The sequence below is a fragment of the Gossypium hirsutum genome, chromosome D08 (genome assembly GCF_007990345.1).
Source record: "Gossypium hirsutum isolate 1008001.06 chromosome D08, Gossypium_hirsutum_v2.1, whole genome shotgun sequence".
Classification (NCBI taxonomy): Eukaryota; Viridiplantae; Streptophyta; class Magnoliopsida; order Malvales; family Malvaceae; genus Gossypium; species Gossypium hirsutum.
The window spans coordinates 2,633,149-2,657,111 of record NC_053444.1 but is presented as its reverse complement, the minus strand read 5'-3'; the positions used below and the strand labels follow the sequence as shown (position 1 = coordinate 2,657,111).

The following is a 23,963-nucleotide window of genomic DNA, read 5'->3' as shown; positions in this document are numbered from 1 at the left end:
GGTTCGAGCTAGGCTCTTCTAGAACGCAAAGCTGCCGGAGTTCTAAATCACAAACGTTTCGTGGTTGTTCGATCGGTAAGAATTAGTTATTGGACGTTCCATAACTAATTTAAACAAGGAAGAGTTGGTGTCCGAGGCGTCCTTGGTAGCTATAACTAGCTTATTGGAAAAGAGGAGTTCATCCAATTTCGAGGATCGGTTCAAAGACGAGGAAAATTCGTGTCTAAAGCTGAGCTCATTCTAATTAATTTCTCTTAATATTCATTTCACGATTTTTATTATTCTGTTTTTCAACCTTTACTTTTGACGTTATTTTTCTGTTAATTCCAGGTTTTCAAATTTTTATCCCCCCGAACGTCTTGGGCACGACAACTGCCCCGACATAAATCTGGTCAAACGAGTGACAATTTACAGTAAACCAGTCTCTGAGGGATCGACCGTACTCCCTATACTGCATAATTTGCAAATTAAGGCGTAGGTTTATATTGGTGGATTCGACACCCATCAGGAAAAGAGGAGTTCATCTAATTTCGAGGATCGGTTCAAAGACGAGGAAAAATTCGTGCCTAAAGCTGAGCTTATTCTAATTAATTTTTCTTCATATTTATTTAACTATTTTTTTATTCTGTTTTCAACTTTTTCTTTTCACGCATTTTATTTATTTCAGGTCTTCAAATTTTATCCCCCCAAACTTCTTGGGCACGACAACTGCCCTGACATAAATCTGGTCAAAAGAGGAACAATTGCAGTAAACCCAGTCTCTGAGGTATTGACCCTACTCCCTATACTGCTTAAATCGCAAATTAGGCGTAGGTTTATATTGGTGGATTCGACACCCATCAGTTTTCCGCCATTGCCGGGGACTGGCAACACTCACAATTGTTTAAATTATCTTCATGACCAGATCTTCATCCGGAGATCTCGAATACGACCCAGAGATCAAAAAATCAGCACGAGCACGATGAAAAGAGACAGAAGCTCTTAAACATGCAAGTAAAGCAGTAGTTGAGCTAGGACAAGGGCTCTTAGAAACCGACCTTGAAAAATTGAGACTAGCAATTCGTGCAGAGGCAATTCGATGTGGGAAACAAGACGAAGTGGTTGAACCTGAGACCGAACCACTTCCTGAAATAAAAGAAGTAGAAGACAACCTCGGTGAACCAGAAAGGATGGCGAACCGAACCATTCATCAACTAGCCGCTGCTCCCAATGAGCAAACACCGTTATGCATCAACTATCCAACTGGAGAAACTCCGTTCGAGTTGAAGTCAGGCCTTATTCACCTTTTGCCCACTTTTTGAGGCTTGAAGAATGAAAATCCACACACTCACTTGAGAGAATTCCACATGGTCTGCTCAAGCATGAAACCTCAGGGAGTCACCGAAGATGAAATTAAACTTCGGGCCTTTCCTTTTTCTTTAGTTGATACAGTAAGAGAATGGTTATTTTACTTACCCCCAGTTCTATTACAAAGTGGGATGACTTATCTCGTGTTTTTCTTGACAAATTTTTCCCAACATCGCGAGCAGCTGAACTTAGGAGAGACATAGTGGGAATTCGCCAAATGGAGAGTGAATCACTCTACGACTATTGGGAGCGATACAAAAAACTCTATGCAACTTGTCCTCAACACGGTTTGACCGAACAATCAGTTCTTCAATATTTCTACGAGGGTTTGCTCCCTATGGAAATGAAGATGATTGACGCTGCTAGTGGAGGGGCGCTTGTCAATATGACTCCTCAAAGGGCAAGAGAACTGATATATACCATGGCGGCAAATTCTCAACAGTATCGATCGAATTCAGAACCCACAAGAAGGGTTAATGGGGTAAATGTTTCATCCTTAGAAGATAAATTGGATAAGCTTACTAATATTGTTCAATCTATGCTTACAGAAAATAAGAATCGAACCCAACTATGTGAAATTTGTACTACATCTGAACATCCGACAGATTTGTGCCCAATCCTTAACAAAAATTCAACGGCACATGTCGACGCTGTCGGAGGTTTTTCGGAACCTCCGCAAAGACGCTATGATCCTTTCTCCAACACCTACAATCCCGGGTGGAAGGATTATCCCAACTTGAATTACGGAGCTAATCCCTGATATAATCCGTCATACCAACCGAGACCTCTGCAACCAACGTAACCTCTACCCAAGTCGAGCACATCTCTAGAAGTTGTTATGGAAAGATTTGCCGTCGATGCTGCAAAATACCAACAGAGGACAGACGCGTCAATACAGGAGTTAACTAATCAAGTTAGTAAACTCTCGATGGCAATTAATCGTTTGGAATCTCAAGGTAAATTACCTTCCCAGACAGAGCCGAATCCTAGGCAGAATGTAAGTGCAATAACTCTTCGTAGTGAAAATGTTCTAGAAACAGTTCCAGAAAAAAGTCATGGGCAAGAAAATGAACGGGAAAAGCATATCTTTGATCTAAAATCCAGACCAAAATCAGAAATTTAGAACCCAGTCGTGATGCCATCTCCTTTTCCAATGAGACTCCTAAAGGATAAGAAAGAGAAAGAGGAAAAAGAAATCCTCGAAACATTCAGGAAGGTGGAGGTAAATATCCCTTTGCTCGACGCTATCAAACAAATCCCTCGCTATGCGAAATTTCTCAAGGAATTGTGCACTAGAAAGAGGAGGTTAATGGGTAACGAAAGAGTAAGTGTAGGAGAAAATGTCTCCGCAGTACTGCAAAAGAAAGTTCCGCCCAAATACAAGGACCAAAGTATGTTTGCTATTTCCTATGAGATAGGTAATGTAGACATTAAGAAAGCCATGTGTGATTTAGGGGCTTCTATTAATGTCATGCCTTATCCTATTTATAAATTGATTAATGCGGGTCCTTTGAAAAAGACAGGAGTAATAATCCAGTTGGCGGACAGGTCAGTCATCTATCCCGAAAAGTTGCTTGAAGACGTCCTTGTTAAAGTTAACGAATTAGTTTTCCCTGTAGATTTTTGCATTATTAATATGGAGGACGATAACTCAACTAATTCGTTTGACATTTTACTTGGAAGGTCGTTCCTAAGTATCGCAAGCGCAAAAATTGATGTTCAGAGTGGAACATTGACAATGGAGTTTGATGACGAAATCGTGAAATTCAATGTTTACGAAGCCATGAGTCATCCTAACTCATTATCAAATATTTCCAGTATCGATAGTATAGATTGTTTAACTCAAAATTATTCTAAATATCATGACTTTGATAAGTTGGAAACTGTCCTTTACAGAAGCATTGACATGGATTGTAACACCCCTTACCCATATTCGACATCGTAATAGAGTACGAGGCATTACCAGAATACATGCACTTGTAAACGTATTGAACCGAGTTATAAAATTCCATTAATTATTAAAAATTTCAAATTATTAACATGCTTTTATAATTCTTCATAATATAAATAATACAACATTTCCTACCAACCACAATCGAGCTTCCGGTAATCGTCTCACTACATCTAATAATTGTACATATTACAAATAATAATTCAATTTCAATAATAAAACACATATCTATATAATATTCATCATCAAATAACATTCACTTTAATTAAAATTATACAGAATATAGTTCATACGAACTTACCAAGCTAAATTGCAGAAATACCAAAATCCAGGGACATTTTGGAAATTTTCTATTTTTCTCGAATTTCCATCCAATCTTGATCTAAATTAATATTTCCTTCAATTTACTAATTTAAACAATAAACAATTCATTTCATGCAATTTGATCACTTTTTGACATTTTTACAAATTTACCCTTAAATTTTCACATTTGTTCAATTTAGTCCCTAAAACATATAAATTGGTTATTTTTAATGAAAACTCATGCTAGTTGAATAATCATATATCTTCCTCCTCCTCCTCTCCATTCCACATCCTTAATGTATATAACATGCTTATAGGTAACATTATCTATAATTTCACCAATTACTTATATATTCATTCAAAGCTGTCCACTTGAATCATAATCACTAAATTATTTATATCTTGAGCTACAGAACTCAAAATTAAGATCCGTTAATTTTCTATGAAACTAGACTCACATATATTCTTATCATAAAATTTTCAAAATTTTTGGTTTAGCCAATAAGTACAGTTTATTCTTTAAAGTCATCCCTATTCTGCTGTCTGACAGTTCCGACCCTTCTTCACTAAAAATTAACTATCTCCTCATACAGAATTCGAATGATGTTACCGTTTATTTCTATTAAAAATATACTCAGTAAGGATTTAAACATATAAATTTAAGCCTCTAATTATTTTTCTCCAATTTTTGATGATTTTCCAAAGTCAATACAGGGGAACCCGAAATCATTCTGACATTATCTCACAAAACCTATAATATCTCATAATTTACAATTTCATTGCTTACACCATTTCTTCTATGAGAAACTACACTCAATAAGATTTAATTTCATATTTTTTTCATCCTATAATTCAATTTATACGATTTTTAGTAGATTTTCAAAGTCAGACTACTGCTGCTGTTTCAAAACTATTTTAGTGTAAAATATTGATTACTAAGTCTATAACACTTTTATTTTCCTTCTCTACACTATTTCTCAACACTTTCTCTTATTTTCTCTTCACTAACATATCAAGAACATATAACCTTATATAATAAAACTCTACATTAACATCAATCTCATATTTTTTTAATAATATCAAACTCAAAAATATATTGAAATCATGATGTTCTTACCTTGTTCAATTGACTTCAATCTTTAACTTGATTTTCTCTCTCCTCCAGCCTCTATTTCTTGAATCTAACTTGATATTCTAGCTCCCCATAGTCTCCTTGTCAATTTTCTCTCTTGGTGGCTATGGAAATTTCTTTGATTTCTAAGTGAAAATGGTGGATTTTTGGTGAAAGGACCAAATTGTAAAGAAAACAAAGCTTTCTTTCTTCTCCTCTTCTTCTCACGTTAATGCATGCAAAAATGGTGGGGATGGATGCTTTTCATCCTTCTTTCCACATATATATATACACAATAAATTAATAATAATAAAATAATATCATTTTAAAAAAAATCAATTTAAAATATTAATAAACTAATATTTATTTATTTATTAATCTAAAATATCTCCAACATCATCATTATCTTCTAGATTTCTCTCTCTTCTGATTGACCATTTTGCCCTTTATGATCTTTTAAAATTCCATCCTTGAGTTATCACTTAATTTGGTAAAATTGTGATTTAGTCCCTCAAACTTCTTCACATTTTTCAATTTGGTCCCAATCCATCCATTTTTCTTAGTTTCTAGATTATTCCACCCTTAAAATATTTACACCATTGGTCCTTCAACTTTTTCATATTTACACTTTAACCCCTCAACTTTTGAGTATTTACTCTTGGGTAACAACACTTTTCTCACTTTTGCGATTTAATCCTTTCTTGAATTAATATGTTATAATATACTTCCCGATATTGCCATAACTCAAAATTACCCCTTTTTAGCACTTTATTTCCTTATTTTACTATATCAGAGATATTATCTTACTTTCCTTATTGTAGAAATTTTCGGGGTATTACATGGATGCTTTAAGTCGTCTCGAAGAATTATCAATTATAGAAGATCCGTTACGAGAAATTCTCAAACACTTGGAGACGCAACCATCGTTGACGAATCGAGGTAACCAACTTGAACTATTACCTTCCCAAATTAAAATGCTGCCTTCGATTTTGCAGCCACCAACCTTGGAGCTTAAAGCATTATCGGACCACCTCAAGTACGTCTTTTTGGGAGAGAAAGACACCTTACTGATGATAATGTCAAACAGACTAACCAAAGACGAGGAGGAAAGTCTAGTTTGAGTTTTGAAGGATTATAAAGAAGCTATTGGTTGGACAATAGCCGACATAAAAGGGATAAGTCCATCCACTTGTATGCACAGAATTTCCATCGAAGATAACACGAAATCAAAGAGAGATGCCCAGAGACGCCTTAATCTACCCATAATGGAAGTAGTAAAGAAGGAGATCCAAAAACTGTTAGATGCTGGAATGATATACCCGATCTCTGACAGTGATTGGGTTAACCCGATTCATGTCGTGCCCAAGAAAACTGGCGTGACGGTGGTGAAAAACTCATCAGGAGAACTAGACCCTACCCGAGTCCAGAATGGATGGAGGGTTTGCATCGATTATAGGAAGTTGAATGCAGCTACCAGAAAAGACCATTTTCCACTTCCCTTCATCGATCAAATGCTCAAGCGATTAGCTGTGGCAATTCAAAGCGAAGAAACCCGGAAGTGTTTTAAGGAGAATGGTCAATGGCTGAAACCCTTTTACGAGAATTTTAAACACACGCAGTTGAGGAGATTATTCTCGAGGAGCCCAGAGCTTGAATAACAAGTCGTCGAGCTTAGCGACGTTAAACAAAGCGCTGTTGGGAGGCAACCCAAATTTTCTTTTCCTTTATGCAAAGAAAATTTTTGGTAAAATGGAAAATGAAAATGCATGTCGAGGATTTGTTCTGTCTAAGGGAAGACTTGGTAATTAAGAATGTCCATTGTGACTCACCTCTCTTTCCTGGGAACTTACTTGGTGCATTTATCACAACTGTTTTACCAAATCTCGTAATCTTGGTTTTTAATAATTTATTTCTCGAGTTTATAGCTTAGCTAATAAATTGGGAAAAAAACATTTTAATTTTCCTATTATTTTTATTTATTTTTACTATTTTATTTTATTTTCATTTTTATTTTTGCAGGAAACATTCCAAGACAAAATTAAATTCCACATGTCAATTCAAAAAATTCTTTTTATTTCAGCCAAGACCCACTTTACCTACGAGACCACCCTCCACGACGTTGAAATATATGGGAAGTTTCTTTTTCTCTCTTTCTCCTACTTATCTTTACTTTTATTCTTTAAATTACATTGAGACAATGAAAAATAAGTAGGGGGAGGGAAATATAAATTGGTTCTAATTTGCTTATCTGTCATCGCTATTTTTGCATATTTTCGGTAAAAGGTAAAATTTTTCTTTTGATGGTATACTTATGGTTTGACCTATTTAGCTATTTAATTTTTATACATGAAACTTTTTAATAACCTAGACTTAGTGGGTAAGAAATTTTTGGGAATTATGAGTTTGCTTGACTGCTTACCTTTTATCATATGTCAAATCTTTTCAACAAAAAAAACAAAAAAATAAAAAAATAAAAAAATAAAAATACTCCTCTGATACGAATGTTAAGAGTGAAAAATTGGGGCTGTACATCGGGCTGAGTAACCGGAACGTGATGCTTGGGTTGTCATCACATCTCGCGTAAAAAGTTTCGTGTGGCTGCCCAATTTCTTTGTTCTCACTCCGCTAATAAGTTATCATGAGTAGGGCGAAATAATCCGCTTAGAGACGTCCGAATTGAGTAACCAGAACATGGTGCTTGGGTTGTCATTATGTCTCGCGTGAAAAAATTCGAAAATGTCCTAAGTACAAATAATAAAATAAAATGAAGGGTAAGTCTATCTCTGAAATATATTTACTTACTCCTTAGACTAGGTTATTTGAAATGTTAATGTGCTAGGATTAAATTGCTGAATTCTGCAAACCATGGGGGTCAAGTCCTATTTTGGAAAAAAATTTGCCTTTTGTAGATTCATACAAAATGCTCGAGGACTAGCATAAGCTAAGTAGGGGGATTTGATTAAATGCCAAAGTTACATATTTTATGTAATTAAATTGGTTAATTTATGAGAGTGCACCACTAATTTTTCCATGTTTTTGTTGAATTTTGTGCAGGGGTGCAATTTGGGGCTAAATAGAAGAAAAAGGAAACAATTGGGCTAGATTGAAGAAAGAAGCAAAGAAGGAGGGCCAAAGCAGAATTTTTCCAAGAATAATTAGCTGAAATTGTTGACTTAGTGGGAGATTTTGGGATATTTTTTATATCATGGAATATTTTTTCTTGATTTTCTATACTAGTTGGCTCTTAATTTAGCAATGCCACCAGTATAAATAGAGGCTACATTGTTCATTTTAATCATCAATCAATAAAAATATTAAGCTTTCATCTTTCAAATACATTCTATCTTTTCTTGTCACGAATTCATTTGCTGCCCTTAGTTTCTTTTCCTTCAATTTATTAATTTCCAGTAGCCAACCCCCCATTTACCTTTACTTTCAACTATTCACGAATTTATTTATTGTCTTTAGTTTCTTTTACTTTCAATTCCTAAATTTCTAGCTTGTTACCACTTACCATTTACAACTTATTTTTCAAATTCTCTTTTCATTTCCAATAGTCAACCACCCCACTTTAATATATTTTTCTGGCCCCCATACTCAATCACGTCACCCATCATTTCACCCATTTTACCTTATTTAATTTATCCAGTACCAACATGTCCCAAACCTTAGCCAACTAAATCCATTTTTAGCTTTAGGTCGGAATTAGCCTCGTCAAAACCCGTGAGTTACGAACCCGAGCAAATTAACTCCTAAATTCCAGTGCTTATTATTTCTCCAGATTAAGAGTATGATTTTGTCAGCTCACAAAGTCAGACCAACATTAAGTCAAAAAAGACGCCGTTTGATTTAGTGTGGTTAGACGTATAGTTGGAATTCAAAAGGAACGTTTCTAATCCGTTTTTTGTGAACACATTGGCGTGCCAAGTGGAGATTGCTATTTGGTTCCGTCAAGGGAAGTAGTAATCGGATTTAAATGTCCCACGCGGTTGAGGGTATTGGTTCGAGCTAGGCTATTCTAGAACGCAAAGCTGCCGAAGTTCTAAATCACGAACGTTTCGTGGTTGTTCGATCGGTAAGGGTTAGTTATTGGACGTTCCGTAACTAATTTACAAAAGGAAGAGTTGGTGTCCGAGGCGTCCTTGAGTTGGTGTCCGAGGCGTCCTTGGTAGCTATAACTAGCTTATTGGAAAAGACGAGTTCATCTAATTTCGAGGATCGGTTCAAAGACGAGGAAAAATTCGTGCCTAAAGCTGAGCTTATTCTAATTAATTTTTCTTCATATTTATTTAACTATTTTTATTATTCTGTTTTCAACTTTTTCTTTTCACACATTTTATTTATTTATTTCAGGTCTTCAAATTTTATCCCCCTGAACTTCTTGGGCACGGCAACTGCCCCGACATAAATCTGGTCAAAAGAGGAACAATTTGCAGTAAACCTAGTCTCTGAGGGATTGGCCCTACTCCCTATACTGTTTAAATTGCAAATTAGGCGTAGGTTTATATTGGTGGATTCGACACCCATCATGTACTCTTATCCATAGGCCGTTCACCTATTTGGGAAGACTTGGTAAGTGAATATGTAATTGAAATTGAAAAACATATTATTTGTTATTGGTATTGATCTAAAATAAATGTATTCATCGATTGAAGTTGTGATTGGCAGGGATTTTACATTGAATGAATTTATTTAATTGATGTGTTATTGTAGGTTCGGTAAGATTTATGTTTAACCCATTGAACTTACTAAGCTTAATTAAGATTACTTGAGTTTTTTAATGTCTTTTTAGATTTTCAAAAGGTTGGAAGATCGGATCAGCACATCAAGTCACACTATCCAGCTTATTTTGGTAGTTTTTGAAACGTTCAATATGGTTTATATGGCATGTATAGGGTTTGTGTTGATTTAATTAAAGTTTGTCTTGTGTAAATGTTAATAATTATAATTTTGCTTATATATATGTTAGGCTGAAAATAAGACATATTAGTGATGTTGATGTGAATGATATAGGTTTATTGTACTCAATTTGTAATCAACTTTAGTAGACTAGTTAGATGGATTAAATAGGTAAGTATAGGTATTTGGGTATATATAAATGATGTTATGTTATGTTTAAAACATGATTTTGACTTGTTTTGATTGTTTGTTGGGATATATTGATGTGTTAAAATGTTATGTTTAGGTTGATATCAAATTGGGTGAGAAATGTGGCCTTGAAATGACCTATTTTTGTCCACACGGGTGTGTGTCCCCTGCAGATAGGAAAAAAATCGGAATTTTGTGAAAAATTTTATGAGTTTCTGATTTAGTCCCGATTTGTTTCTAATGTGTATTTTTGGGCCTCGAGAGCTCATACAAGGGACAATATGAGTGATTGATGATTATATTCTGGTATGTATGTTAAATGATATGAAATGTTCGTATTTGATCTGGAAAATTCGATAATACTTCGTAACCTTGTTTCGAATACGAACAAGGGTTAGGGGTGTTACATGGCCCTCCTTACACCACCATCTACTCATTTTTACAAGGTTCAACTATTAACACTGTTAAATTTAAGCTCATTACAATGTCATTTTTTTAATTGCATGACTACTAAGTGATTTTTTAGTTGGACCTGAATTTTAAAAAATGATATGAGTTAATTAATGAATTTTTTTAATGATAATAATAATTTAAATTAAAATACAATAGTAATAATGGTAGTGTAATACCCAAATTTTGCCCGGCCCGAGCCCAACTATTAAAACCCATATATGAAAAAATATCACATAAATAAAGGTCCAATTAGTACAGTCCAGACTACAAAATTTGGCCCAAAATTTGCCTGAAACTCAATTACAAATAGAAATAAAATACCCTAACCCGAATTACCCATTAAACCCTAGCCCAATCACCATGCAGCCCAAAACAAAAATCAGAAGCAGGGAGCCCTAGAAACTCCCAGCGCCGTTTCCCCACAAGCGCGCCTCCAGCCTTTCCACGTAACCCCAGCGCCGCAGCAGCTCCTCTCACCCGCACGTGCCAGGCCTCTGCACTCATGCGAGCCTCCGTACGCGCACGCCCGCGTCTCCGTACGGCCGTACACCTGCAACAAACACACCACAACAAAGAATAACAAAGAAAACACAACAGAAAAGAGAAAATTTTAAGGATTTTTCTGTATTTTTCTTTTTTATTGTTATTATTTTATTCTTGGCTATAAAAAGCCAATAAAAACACTGTAAAAGAGGCTTTTTTTTACACAGAGATATTGAATAGAAACGAAAAAAATCAACGTAAAAAGTTTTTTTCGAAAGGTGACCTTCTCTGTTTTTGCTTTCTTTTTTATTTTCTTTAATTCTTTGTTTTCTTATTTTACAAAACGGAAATAAAAAGTGGAGGAGAAGAAGTGTCTTACCAGAGTAGACGCCGTCGGAACCTGGTTTGCTCCGCCTAAATCAGAGTCAGATCGGGTTCATGACAGAACGACGCAAAGGAAAAAAACTTACCTTTGTGGGTGCACCGATGAAGCCTTCTTCTCCTCTGCGCGAATCGGAGTCGAATGAGCAGAGGCCTGGGATTTGAAATGGCAGAGAAAGGGGGAAAACGGAGGCGGCGTTCACCTCTCTTCTGCAGTATTAAATGAAACATTTAGGTTTTGTTTTTTTTAGGCTTAATTTAGCCTTTATTTGCTGAGGGGAATGACGTCGTTTGATGCCGAAGCAATGGTTTCAAAATGGCACCGTTTAAAGGCCTACGACCCGCACAGTGACCTGACCCGAGGGAAGGATCCGCGCGTTTACGCCTTATGGTCTATTTGCACTATGAGCCCTTCTTCATTTGGGAGTTGTTCGATTCAGTTTTCTTCCTTTTTTTTAATTTGTACCGTGCATTTAGCTGTGATTTCTTCTGAGTCCTTAGTCAAATGACGTCGTTTTCACTATAGGATTTGAATGCCCAGATCCATGCGTTTAATTGCTGCTTTAGTCCCTTGGTTTTGAATCGATTGCAAATTTAAACCTTCAAATATCTACATTTTAATTTAAATCTTTTTTGTTATGTTTTCTATTATTTTTAGTATTCTGTTTAATTTTATAATTTTTTTAGTATTTACTAGTATTCATATGTTTTTATATTAGTTATATCTGTTATTTATCTCTTTTCATATTTATTATTATTATATTACATGATTTCAAAACTTTTGTAGATAATACTCAATTTTGTTTATGTATTTCTATTTGTATATTAAATTTATTGCTTTAGTATTTTAAATTTACTATCATACATTTGTTTTTTTTATTTGTTATATATTATTGCTAAAACGTTGTTTTATTACAATACATTAAATTTTTTTTATGTATTCGTATTGTATCATATTATTTTTATAATAATTTATTTTGTATAATCTATCAATGATTTTAAATTATACTCTTTTGTACCAATTTCTATATATTCTACTTATTCAAAATATTCCAATGTTGCATTCATTCCAATGTATATTATTACATATTATTATTTACGATATGTTTATGAAATGTTTATTCTAAATCCATGCTTATACATCTTTTATTCTTCATTTCAAATTTCATTCAAATAAATTTACTTTATTTAACATTATTCTTAATTTTATTTTAAATCCATTTCCAAGCGCATATAAATTGCTATTTCTTTAAAACAAAAAGAAACCATTGTAGAGATAATATTTTTAGGCCTTTATTTTTTTTACCTTAATGTGTCTTTTGAAATTGATTACTAATTCATTTAACTTTCAATTATTTATATTGATATTTGTATAATGTGATTAAAATTATTGTTGCTATTTATCTTCTATGTATTGCTATTCAATCATGTTTCCATTTGTAAGATTGCATTTTTAAAGCACAACAATCATTCTATTGCATAATTTCCGAAAGGCTTGGTGTTCATAGTTATCGAGAGAATTGTGCCCTAACTTACTGGGCCTCAATTTTTTCGACGAATTTAGATAGCCAAATGTTTGTTTTATTAAAACCATACAATTTTAAAATAATTTTAAAATAAAGCTTTTGAGACTTCAAAATGTTGGATCCTAACTTACTAGATATGGCATTTTGTTATCTCGATTTTGAAATAAAGGCAATATTTAGTGTTTAGAAATTTCAAGAAATTGAACCCTAACTTACTGGATTCTGATTTCTCGTTTGACCTAAATGACCAAATAACCTTCTCAAAATACATGAATTTTAAAATTCAAAAAAATAAAAAGACATACTTAATTTTGACGATTAAATTGTTGCTCCCTAACTCACTGAGTGTGGTAATTTATTTCTTCAAAATGAGTGTGTCTTGTTGTTCAATTCGGTTTATTCAAATTTAAACTTCGAAGGGTTGTATTTTAAAATCTTTTCAAAATTTCGACAATAAGACCTTAATTAATCAATTCGGTACCAATTTTGGGCATTACGAGGGTGCTAACCCTTCCTCGTGCATAACTGACTCCCGAACCTATTTTCTCAAATTTCGTAGACCAAAATCGTTTTTAAGGTGAGCCGGTCACACCTCAATAAAGGATCGGTGGCGACTCCTATTTTCGTTTTTAAGTCGACTACTAAGCCTTTTTGTTTTAAAAAAAAGGTGCTTTAGACAGGTAGGAAAATAAATTAATTCGAAGGTTTTTCTTTTTAACACGTTCATTCTGTAGATTTATAAGTGTTTATAATTCGATCTATGTATTTTTAAAATGCTATATGTCATATTTAAGTTGATATCTAACGTCTAAACCGATGGTTAGATTGATGAAAGGATCGAATTAATACAATATTAATATTTTAAAGACGATTAAAATACTAAGAAATTTACCAAAACCTAAAATGATTTAAAAACATTCTTAAAAAACCATTTGAGCAAAGACATAAATTTGCATGAGTCCTTTAACTTTGCATGTTTTGGTCGACCAAACAGAATTTGCATGTTTTGTAGGATAAAGTGAAACACTTTTTTAGTTCATACATACATACATACATACATCTTCATAGTTTCGTATACCAATGGCTCGGCTGAAGATGATTATGACTTGTGTTGCCATAAATGATAAATCTCAATTGCAAATTTCCAGAACTAACCACTCTTTATCATAAAATGATGTTAACTGCTTGTCCTGATATGACATCTTCATCATTTTCTGATGTAGGTGCACAAACTAGTATCAGGTAACTTTTTTCCGAGCATCGTTTAACTTAGATTTAGTCGAAAACTATTCTCTTAGATTACTGGTTTCGAAAAGCTCTGTTCTAGATTGTGTTATTCCGAGCCTATAATAGAGCACTACATAAACAATTTAATTCGAGCTCCTTAAGTGGTGTTATCCTACATCTCATAAGCAGTTGTGTCCATCCCCTTGTGAGGTCGTCCTCGTGCAAACCCTTGTTGAGCTACAAGTGAGAGAGAATGTTAAAAGTATTGAGTTTTGTGTGGTCTTACATTCAAGTTAAGCCCCTTTGCCTATTGCTAGCTGATTTTAGGTTGGATGCTAATCTCATGTGAGGTTGACCACCCTTTTGCTTAGCGTTCTTTAGTTTCTTATTTCCCTTTGCTCCACAGGCCATATTGGAGATGCTATTTTCCAAATCCTCAAGCATTAGAATCTTTGCTGCTAAAAGATCATGCCGTAGCTATGAATCAGTGAACGGTGTTTGACTCAGTATGAACCCGGAAAGGTTGTTCCTGCCCATAGACCTTCCGAATTTTCTATACCATCAACCTCTGCTATACATACAGGTAAAAAATTATTTATTTTTGGTTAAACATGAAAAACCTTTCTTTCCCTTGTTCCATGTTGAATTTGACTAGCTTTATGAGTATATAAACTCAAGTCTTCATTTTCGTCTGTCAAACACACAATATGTGTATATAAACTCACAGGACCAAGAGTGTGGAATTCCAATTCCAGTTGCTGAAATTAAATCAGAGTTATTGTAAGAAGAAATAGGTGAATTAAGTCAAGACTTAATCGATAATTTTTTTAATTATTTTATTGATATATTACACAATTACTTAAATTTATAGTTGTTATAATTGCAATGATACTAACTAAGTTAAGGTTCCGTTGACATACTTTTATTAATATTAATACTATATTTTTTTATATAAAAAGAGTTATGTTGCTTTTAATTATTTTTGTTAGACTATAATTTTTTAATGTTAAAATTTTACTTATGCAGCATTGATAATGATATTTAAATATATAAAAATCTTTTATTTGATTTAAAGAAATTTTTATATATTTGCACTATTAATCAAATATGTAATAATCAAATTTTCAGTATTTTGAAATTAAATTATTTATTTATTGTCTAATTAAATCAAACTCGAATAATAATAAAAAGTTAAATCGCATAAAGTTGACTTATATAGGTCAATATATCATTTGGTACTTGAGATTGATTTCAATGCTCAATTTGGTACTTGAGTTTAGTTCCAATGTTTAATTTGATATTCAATTTAAACAGCGTCACACACTCCAATAAATAAAAAAACAGTCAAATACCAAATTGAATATTGAAGCCAAACTCATATACTTAATTGAGACAAAAAAAATCAAGTCCTAAATTGAAAATTGAAGTCAAAGTCAAGAACCAAATAATATATGCGTAAACTACACCCAATGTCACCAAACTATAAGTAAATTTACGTTTTGGTCACTCAACTTCAAAAAGTTATATAATGATCATTAAATTATTTAAAAGTTTTCATTTAAGTCATTGAATTATTTGAAAGTTTTTATTTAAGTTACTAGGCTATTAAGTTTTTTTTTAAGTCCGACTAGCGAGCTCTGAGTGATAATTCAATGATTGGTATGGTGGATCAGTACCCATCGAACGAATAGAAGAATATACCTCAGATCCAAGTCGTTATAATGATCCGTGTAGGAGATCGTAGAAGAAAGCTGTTTAGATTTTGGTTCGTATACATTCGGAGTTGTTTCATGAAAAAAAACTGAATTGTAGAAGAGAAAGAGAATGAGAGCAAGAGTTTTTGATTGGTGCAAATGATGCGAATAAAGAAGGCCATACAACAACGATTTTAAAAATTCAGTAATTTAAATGAAAACTTTCAAATAGTTCAATAATCATTTTATTTTTTAATGTTTAATGACCAAAATGTAATTTAGCTCTTTTGGGCGTTGATTTCATGGTTATTGTTAGAGTTTGTGACTCAAATCCCGTCACTTGTTGCAGAAATAAATATAGCATAAGTTGAATTTGTATAGAACTATTCTTCTTCTATTTGATTTTGATTAGAACAGGGTTTTTCAACCCTTAAAAATAGATATAGTCGAAACTCATTTTCTAACATTAGTGAATTTCTCCTTCTCCGCTCGTGACTTTTCCTGAAAAAGTTTTCTACGTAAAATCTATGTATTTTTATTTTATTTATTATTTTATTATCGTTCTACCACTATGATCAATGTCCATTATAACAATTATTGTAAACTTCCATCGAAATATAAATATTATTTAATAAAATTATGGAGAGGCGTGTGGACTATGTCCACTCAAAATAATTTAGATGCAAGCATGATACATGCTATGAATGCCATAAATTTGTGTTTATTTTTTGGAAAACACACAAAATAAAAACATATAACAAAAATTTGTGGTCCTTAAAAGAGACAATCGTGATTCATGAGGCTTCTTATTTTTCAACTTACCTCTTGTAGGATGTTGGCCCCAAAACAAATGACATCCACTCAATTGGATTTTATGTTTTAAAATAAATAAATGAATAAAAATACGGATTGGGTTTGAATTTAATGTGTTTAAAATAGTAGATTATTATGAAATTTCACGAGGATTAATTCTTTTAAGACGCCAGCTCGATAGATCCGTGTGTGCTTTAAATTTGATTAATGCATTTTAAATATGTTACATGACATCTAAGTTAATGAACTGATTTAATTAATTTGGTACTGATATTTTAAAGACTTTTTTTTTATATAACAATTTAAAGTTTGGAGAATTATAAAGTGTGGCGTGGTGATTGCTCATCTTGTCCTTTAATTATATGGTCGGAGATCTGATCCTTGTCTATGAGGATAGAACATATTTTGTAACCAACAATTTACCTCTTCAGAAAACAATCTGTGGTGCGAGAGTTAGTCATTACTATCGACGATAGATACCCTTTAATTTTGACCCAAAAAAATATAAATTACGCTATTAATATTTGTATTATAAGTAAATTATCGATTTAATCCCTATATTTTAACATTTTAATATCAGGTGTTTGAGACAAAACAGTGGTTGGCGAGGCTTCCTATTTTTCAAGTTTCAACCTTCCCTTGTACGATGTAGACCCATAACAAATAACATTCACTCAACTGGAATTTTTTTGGCTTAATATATTATTTCGCATTTGAGTTTAATATTTTTTTCAATATGGTATCTGTATTTTTTTGTCTAATCTAATACGAGTATTTTACAAAAGTTATATATTTTGGTACCTAAAAGTAATAGTATTAACCTTATAGTATTTAATTCATATTTTAGAGTTAATTAAATGACGGTTAATTGCTAAAATTATTAGATTTGAACTTTTCATGATTTTGACTTTGGTTAATTTTGTATTTAATTTGTCAAATATAATCGGATGGATGTGATTCAATTCTGATTTTAGGGTTGATTTGATGAAAGTTAATTGCTAATATTAATAGCTAATTATAAATTTTCATAAAATAAATTCTAAAACCTAAAATAAATACTAAAAAGTTACTGCATTGGACAAAAAACACAAATACCACATTAGAAAAAAAATGTCAAACTCAATCATCAAATTATGCATTAAGCCATTTTTTCGAAATAAATAAATAAAAGTGACAATTAAGTTTGAATTTAACGAGTTAAAAATATAAATTGTTATTAAAATTTATGAGGGTTATTTTCTTGATTCAAAGGCGTTTAAAATTCAATTTATATGTTTCAAATATGCTCTATGTTACATTCGAATTAATAATCGACACCCAAGTTAACGAAGTGACCTAATTAATACTCATACTTTGAATATTCTTTTATAACAATTTGAAGCTCGATGATCAATTTAAAATATAAGTCATTATTTGAAGACCTCTAATATAATTAACGATATTTTTGAATTTATGTAACTATTATTTCTTTTTAGAAAATAAATGTGAAAAAGAAAGAGAGAAAGTCTTCAAGCTCTCTAATAATGCAAGTTCAAATTATGAAATTAGTTCATGTATTATATGTAAGTTTTAGATTTAGTCTTTGTACTTTTCAAATATTGAAATTTCAGCCTTCACCCCAAAAGGTAGTCGTTATATTCTACTATTTCAAAAATCTTATATGACAAATACACTATCACATATGCAACACCATGTTAATTTCTTATTTTCAAATGATATTCACGAAAAAGGCTATATTATTTTAGTATATAGACTTAAGAACTACTATTTGAGTTGAGGGTAAAATTTTAAATTTGAAAAGTATCGATATTAAAAATGATAAAATTAGAAAATATAGGCTAAGTTTACAATTTACGCATAGTACGAAACTAATAATAGAATTTAATCTAATAAATTTCATGTCTATTATTTCCGTACTAACTGAAATTTCAAAATTCAAAAACTATGATAATAAAAATGGATGAAATTGAAGTTTTCAACTATTAATTTGTGAATGCAGGGAAAACTACAAAAAAAGGTCTCCTTTGTGTCAAAGTCAAAGGAGCAACATATCATTGTACCATTTTGCAAATTCGTACATGCAATTATGTCGGTGTATACTTTTATTATTAGATAACTTGTTCAAATCATTAAAATCCTTATTCCTTGTTTGTTGTTAAAGTAGGTTTAGATTGTTTTTATATTACGAGCATTAGGGTGTGTAAATTTCGGGTAAAACTAAATTAATTCGGTTAATCGATTGAATTTAGTTAATCGGTCGGGATCGGTTAATAATTTTTTAGAAGTCCGATTAACGGTTAATTCAGATCGAAATCGGTCGGTTAACTAAATTAACCGAATTTAATAAGTAATATTATAATATATAAGTATTAGGTCGGTTCGGTTAATTTTTGGGAAATATAAATTAATCGGTCGGTTAAGTCGGTTAATTTTTTATATGTTTTATATTTGTTTTAACCAAAAATAAAAAATATATATAAATTTTGATTAATTCGGTTAACTGACCGAATTAACCGAAAAAGTTCGGTTCGGTTAACGGTTAAGGGTTTAAAAGGGTCGGTTAATTCGGTTAATGGTAGTTCGGGTTGGTTAACCGATTGAACACCCTTAACGAGTGTTGCACCCCCTCTGATGGACAAAATTCAAAAGGTTAAAATATTCATAGGTACTTGTATTCTTTTCAAATTTGAAATTTAGTCCTTATACTTTTATTTTTAGAAATTTAATCCCTCTTCTTTTTAGATTTCAAAATTCAAGTCTAATTGTTAACACTATTAGTTTTTTTTGTTAAATTTGTTAGTTATTATTTTAAAATATAAAAAAGTACTCATTTAGTAGCAATATAAATAAAAAATGACGTTCTAATGAACTTAAATTTAACGAATTAATCTAAAATGTGTTAATAGTTGGACTTGAATTTTGAAATCTGAAAAATAAAGAAAACTAAAATTTTAAAGATAAAAGTATAAAGATTAAATTTCAAAATTAAAAAGAATATAAAAACATATGATATATTTTAACCAACTCAAAAACATAATGCATGCACCATATTATATATATATAGAGAGATATATAAAATGTACCCAACTCTTTTAAAAACTTAAAAACCTATGTTGTGGGTTCAAATAATAGATTAATTCTTTTTATGGCAGGGGCGAAGCTAGAAAATATTTTTAGGAGGGTCGAAATTAAATTATAATTTTTACAATAGTAAAAATACAATTATATATTTATAATTTTTAAAGAATTAAATTAAAATTTTATCATTTTTAGGAAGGCCAAAGTATAATTTTACTTTTATTAATTTAAATTTTTAAAAATTTTAAAAGAACTAAATAAAAGTTTTTCCATTTTAGGGGAGTCGGCGCTATCAGTCCCTAGCTATGCCCCTATTTTATGGTGTAGAGTCCCACCCTAAGTTATGTACCAAAAAAGTCATTTATCATATATGTACAATCTACATTAAAATTTTCGAAAACTACTTACATTGGATTTGTTTCACACTTACCTACCAAAAGTTCTCATTCGAAAAGTACCTTAACATGAAGTTATTGAATATGAATTAATCAAATTGATTTAAGCTTTAATTTCAAATCCAAAATCAAAATATAATTTATAAGAAATGTGTTATACCATTAAATATAAATATTATTATTTACATTATATTTAATTAATTTATCTTTTGAATTCACTGGATATTTAAATTTAATAATCTACAAAATAAAAAATAATATTTTAAAAATCACAATTTTATATCATGATTGTATAAAATAAATATAGATTCTAAATATTCAAAATCCAAAATTTATAGCTGGATGAAATGTGTCAAAGGTTTCATTGGCTAAATATCCATAACAATTAATTTAAGATTGCCGGGGCTAAATATTTAGACCATGGGCATTATCATCCATGGTTTTTCACGTGGAAGAGATCAGCTTACTGGGTTACGTAGATAGACTTTTCCAAGAAAGAGATGTGTTCTTTAGCCTTATAAGTACCCCACTACATCGCAGCCATTTGCTTCACATTTCATACTGCCTTAACAACAATGGCTTCTTCTATTTTAAGAACAAGATTTCTTCCTTTACACCAATCCCAATATGGATATAATTCCATTCCAAGCTTCCATCGCAAGGTCAGTTATCTGAAAAAATGCCCAAGTTTTTCTCTTCTTTTTTTTTCTCCAAGTTTTTCATTGATGGACTTTGTTGATTGCAGTGTCGATTCAATAGAGTTACAGCAGCTCAGTTTGAAACGGGGAATGCAAACTATGAAAGGAACAACATGGATAAACTTGGACAACAAACAACAAGAACCAAAAGGTTGCTTAATTTCTCAGGAGAAAAACCGTCTACTCCACTTCTTGATACCATAAACCATCCCATTCATATGAAGAATCTTTCCATCGAGGTAATAATTATTATACTATTAACTATAATTATTAACACTTTTAATCACGCATTATTAATTTGTTGATTGAAAAACGATAGGAGCTTCGGAAGTTAGCTGATGAGCTACGAGAAGAGGTGGTTTACACAGTGTCAAACACTGGTGGGCATCTCAGTTCAAACCTGGGGGTGGCTGAGCTAACAGTGGCGCTTCACTATGTTTTCGACACTCCTAAGGATAAGATAATTTGGGATGTTGGGCATCAGGTAATAACGTTATGTTGTTTATTGCGACAGGTTTTGGAAGTTTGTTCGTAGTGTACTATATACAATTAGCTCCATCGATGTATGATGGGTTATTAACATACTGTATTTTGTTGTTTACAGTCCTATCCGCATAAGATATTAACTGGTAGAAGATCGAGAATGCATTCGATTAGACAAACATGCGGATTAGCAGGGTTTCCGAAAAGGGAAGAGAGCATTCATGATGCCTTCGGAGCTGGCCATAGTTCTACTAGCATTTCTGCTGGTTTAGGTAGTCAGTTCTAAGCTCTTCATCATAGATATTCATAGCCGATATTTATCTGATTGATCGTGATAGGCTGATACTGGTGGGCTGTTTTATGGCAGGAATGGCAGTTGGGAGAGACTTGTTAGGGAAGAACAATCATGTAATTGCAGTAATAGGTGATGGAGCAATGACGGCTGGAATGGCATATGAAGCAATGAACAACGCTGGTTATCTTGACTCAAATCTCATCATCATCTTGAACGATAACAAGCAAGTTTCGTTGCCGACCGCCACAGTCGATGGTCCGGCTCCTCCAGTGGGAGCTCTTAGCAAAGCTTTAACAAAGCTGCAATCAAGCAGGGAGTTTCGTCAACTACGCGAAGCCGCAAAGGTGTCTAAATTTGGCTATTCGAACCTAAATACTTCACTATGATAACTAGACAAAATGGGCTTATTTAGGTTTTTTGCCATATTGATAGGGTATCACAAAGCAAATAGGTGGACAGACACATGAAATCGCTGCCAAATTCGATTCCTACATGAGAGGAGTTGTTGGTGGTTCAGGGGCTAGCCTATTTGAAGAACTAGGACTATACTACATAGGACCAGTGGATGGTCATAATGTAGAAGACCTCGTTTACGTGTTAAATGAAGTTAGATCAATGCCAGCCCCAGGGCCTGTTCTCATTCATGTCATTACCGAGAAGGGAAAAGGCTATGCCCCTGCTGAGGTTGCACCAGATAAAATGCATGGTAAGTATAAGTACAATTCAAAACTGTCACCTGGACTCGAAATAAGTTCCGTTCGAATTGTGTCCAACACGGATGTTTTTCTTCTTGTTGTAGGGGTTGTGAAATTCGATCCAAAGTCCGGAAAACAAATGGAGAGCAAGTCGGAAACATGTTCGTATACTAAGTACTTTGCAGAGTCTTTAATAGCTGAAGCAGAAGAAGATGATAAAATAGTGGGAATCCATGCCGCCATGGGTGGGGGAACCGGGCTTTCTTTATTCCAAAAACGATTCCCGGATCGATGTTTCGATGTCGGGATAGCTGAACAACATGCTGTTACTTTTGCTGCTGGTCTAGCTTCTGAAGGGCTCAAACCATTTTGTGCCATTTACTCTTCATTCCTACAAAGAGGATTCGATCAAGTAATTCCAAGTTAATTATAAGCTAATTTGAAAGCAATGGTGTGATCAAAACTAATAATAACAAAGTGTTTAATTATTGCAGGTTGCTCATGATGTTGATCTCCAAAAGCTACCAGTGAGATTTGCAATAGACAGGGCTGGCCTAGTGGGTGCAGATGGACCGACCCATTGCGGTGCATTTGACACTACTTTTATGGCATGTTTACCTAATATGGTGGTAATGGCACCTTCGAACGAAACTGAGCTGATGCACATGGTGGCCACAGCAGCAGCCATCGATGATCGTCCTAGCTGCTTTAGGTACCCCAGAGGCAATGGCATCGGCACCATTCTCCCACCAAACAACAAAGGAACACCGTTAGAGGTACATCAATGTTATCCTACTAAGATCTCTTTAGTCACAAACAGTCACTCATATGTTCGTAACCCGAAATTTGAAAATGTTTAGATTGGGAAGGGAAGAATACTAAGAGAAGGAAGTGGCAAGGTGGCCATTTTGGGGTATGGAACAATAGTACAAAGTTGTATGAAAGCAGCCGAGCAGTTACAAATGCTTGGCATCTCTGCAACGGTGGCGGATGCTCGTTTCTGTAAGCCAATTGACGGAGATTTACTGAGACAACTAGCTCGAGAACATGAGATATTGATCACCGCAGAAGAAGGATCAATGGGAGGGTTCAGCACCCACTTTTCTCATTTCTTGTGCTTGAATGGACTACTAGATGGAAAGCTTAAGGTAACACTAACATCCATTAAAATTTGTACTTGGTGGAATTGTATGTTATTGTTCTAACATCAATGTTACATGGTGCAGTGGAGGCCAATGATACTACCAGATAAATACATTGACCATGGATCTCAAAATGATCAAATTGAAGAGGCAGGGCTAAGCTCAAAGCATATTGCCGCCACAGTTTTGTCTACGTTGGGTCACACTAGGGGATGTGTCCACCAGCTCGACCTTATAGATTGATCTCTTTATGTATTCTTTTAGGACTTATTTTCTGTATGTGTTGTACCTGTACCTCTTTCTTAAATGAAAGTTTGATGTAAAGTAAAAGCAGGATGTAATTGAGTGTTTTCTTAATCAAAGTAAAAGAATAATCTAAATCAGAGTTTCACTACGATAGGAAACAAAGTTCAACATAATAAAGTTGTTAACGTAGTTTGGTTTTTCTATATCTACAAGCTTTACTTAGAAAGATAATTCACTATCTTAAACCTCGTATAAATAATGATTTAAGTTTTATTAAATACTGGTATAACAACTACAATTTCGCACCTAAGATCTAGATTTCTCTTCACTAAGGTTTTCTCCTGAAAACTTAGCTTGTAAACCAAGTAACTCACTTGTTTACTTAATAATGAATTCTTAATGAACAAATTAAGTGCTCACACTTACACAAGACTACTATATAGGAGTTTAAAACTTGCTAAGATAAAAATCAATTATAATTAAGATCTCATTAAAATAGCCTCATAAGAAGGCTTTACAATATCCTTATAAAATTTAGAATAAATCAAAGATCT

At 32.9% G+C, this 23,963-nt stretch overlaps 1 protein-coding gene and 1 long non-coding RNA gene across 2 annotated transcripts; both read left to right on the top strand.

Annotated features, from left to right (window-relative positions):
- The first annotated feature begins 13,891 nt into the window (after positions 1–13,891).
- Positions 13,892–14,709, top strand: LOC121220199 (uncharacterized). The gene is made up of 2 exons (XR_005917371.1): positions 13,892–14,197; positions 14,277–14,709. It is a non-coding gene; the product is annotated as an uncharacterized lncRNA (long non-coding RNA).
- Positions 14,710–20,396: 5,687 nt separating this feature from the next.
- LOC107918891 (probable 1-deoxy-D-xylulose-5-phosphate synthase 2, chloroplastic) lies at positions 20,397–23,594 on the top strand. Its single transcript, XM_016848469.2, has 10 exons — positions 20,397–20,512; positions 20,596–20,787; positions 20,868–21,032; positions 21,153–21,303; positions 21,399–21,670; positions 21,759–22,032; positions 22,126–22,433; positions 22,516–22,797; positions 22,882–23,169; positions 23,248–23,594. Exons 1-10 carry the CDS (start codon positions 20,426–20,428, stop codon positions 23,404–23,406), a joined length of 2,178 nt encoding a protein of 725 aa, XP_016703958.2. The 5' UTR covers positions 20,397–20,425; the 3' UTR covers positions 23,407–23,594.
- The last annotated feature ends 369 nt before the right edge of the window (positions 23,595–23,963 follow it).

Bases quoted from the DNA above. Each gene is read 5' to 3' on its own strand.
- LOC107918891 (XM_016848469.2), top strand. From the start codon at position 20,426: ATGGCTTCTTCTATTTTAAGAACAAGATTTCTTCCTTTACACCAATCC. The intron at 20,788-20,867 runs GTAATAATTATT...GAAAAACGATAG, and splicing joins TGAAGAATCTTTCCATCGAG to GAGCTTCGGAAGTTAGCTGA. The intron at 22,798-22,881 runs GTACATCAATGT...GAAAATGTTTAG, and splicing joins ACAAAGGAACACCGTTAGAG to ATTGGGAAGGGAAGAATACT.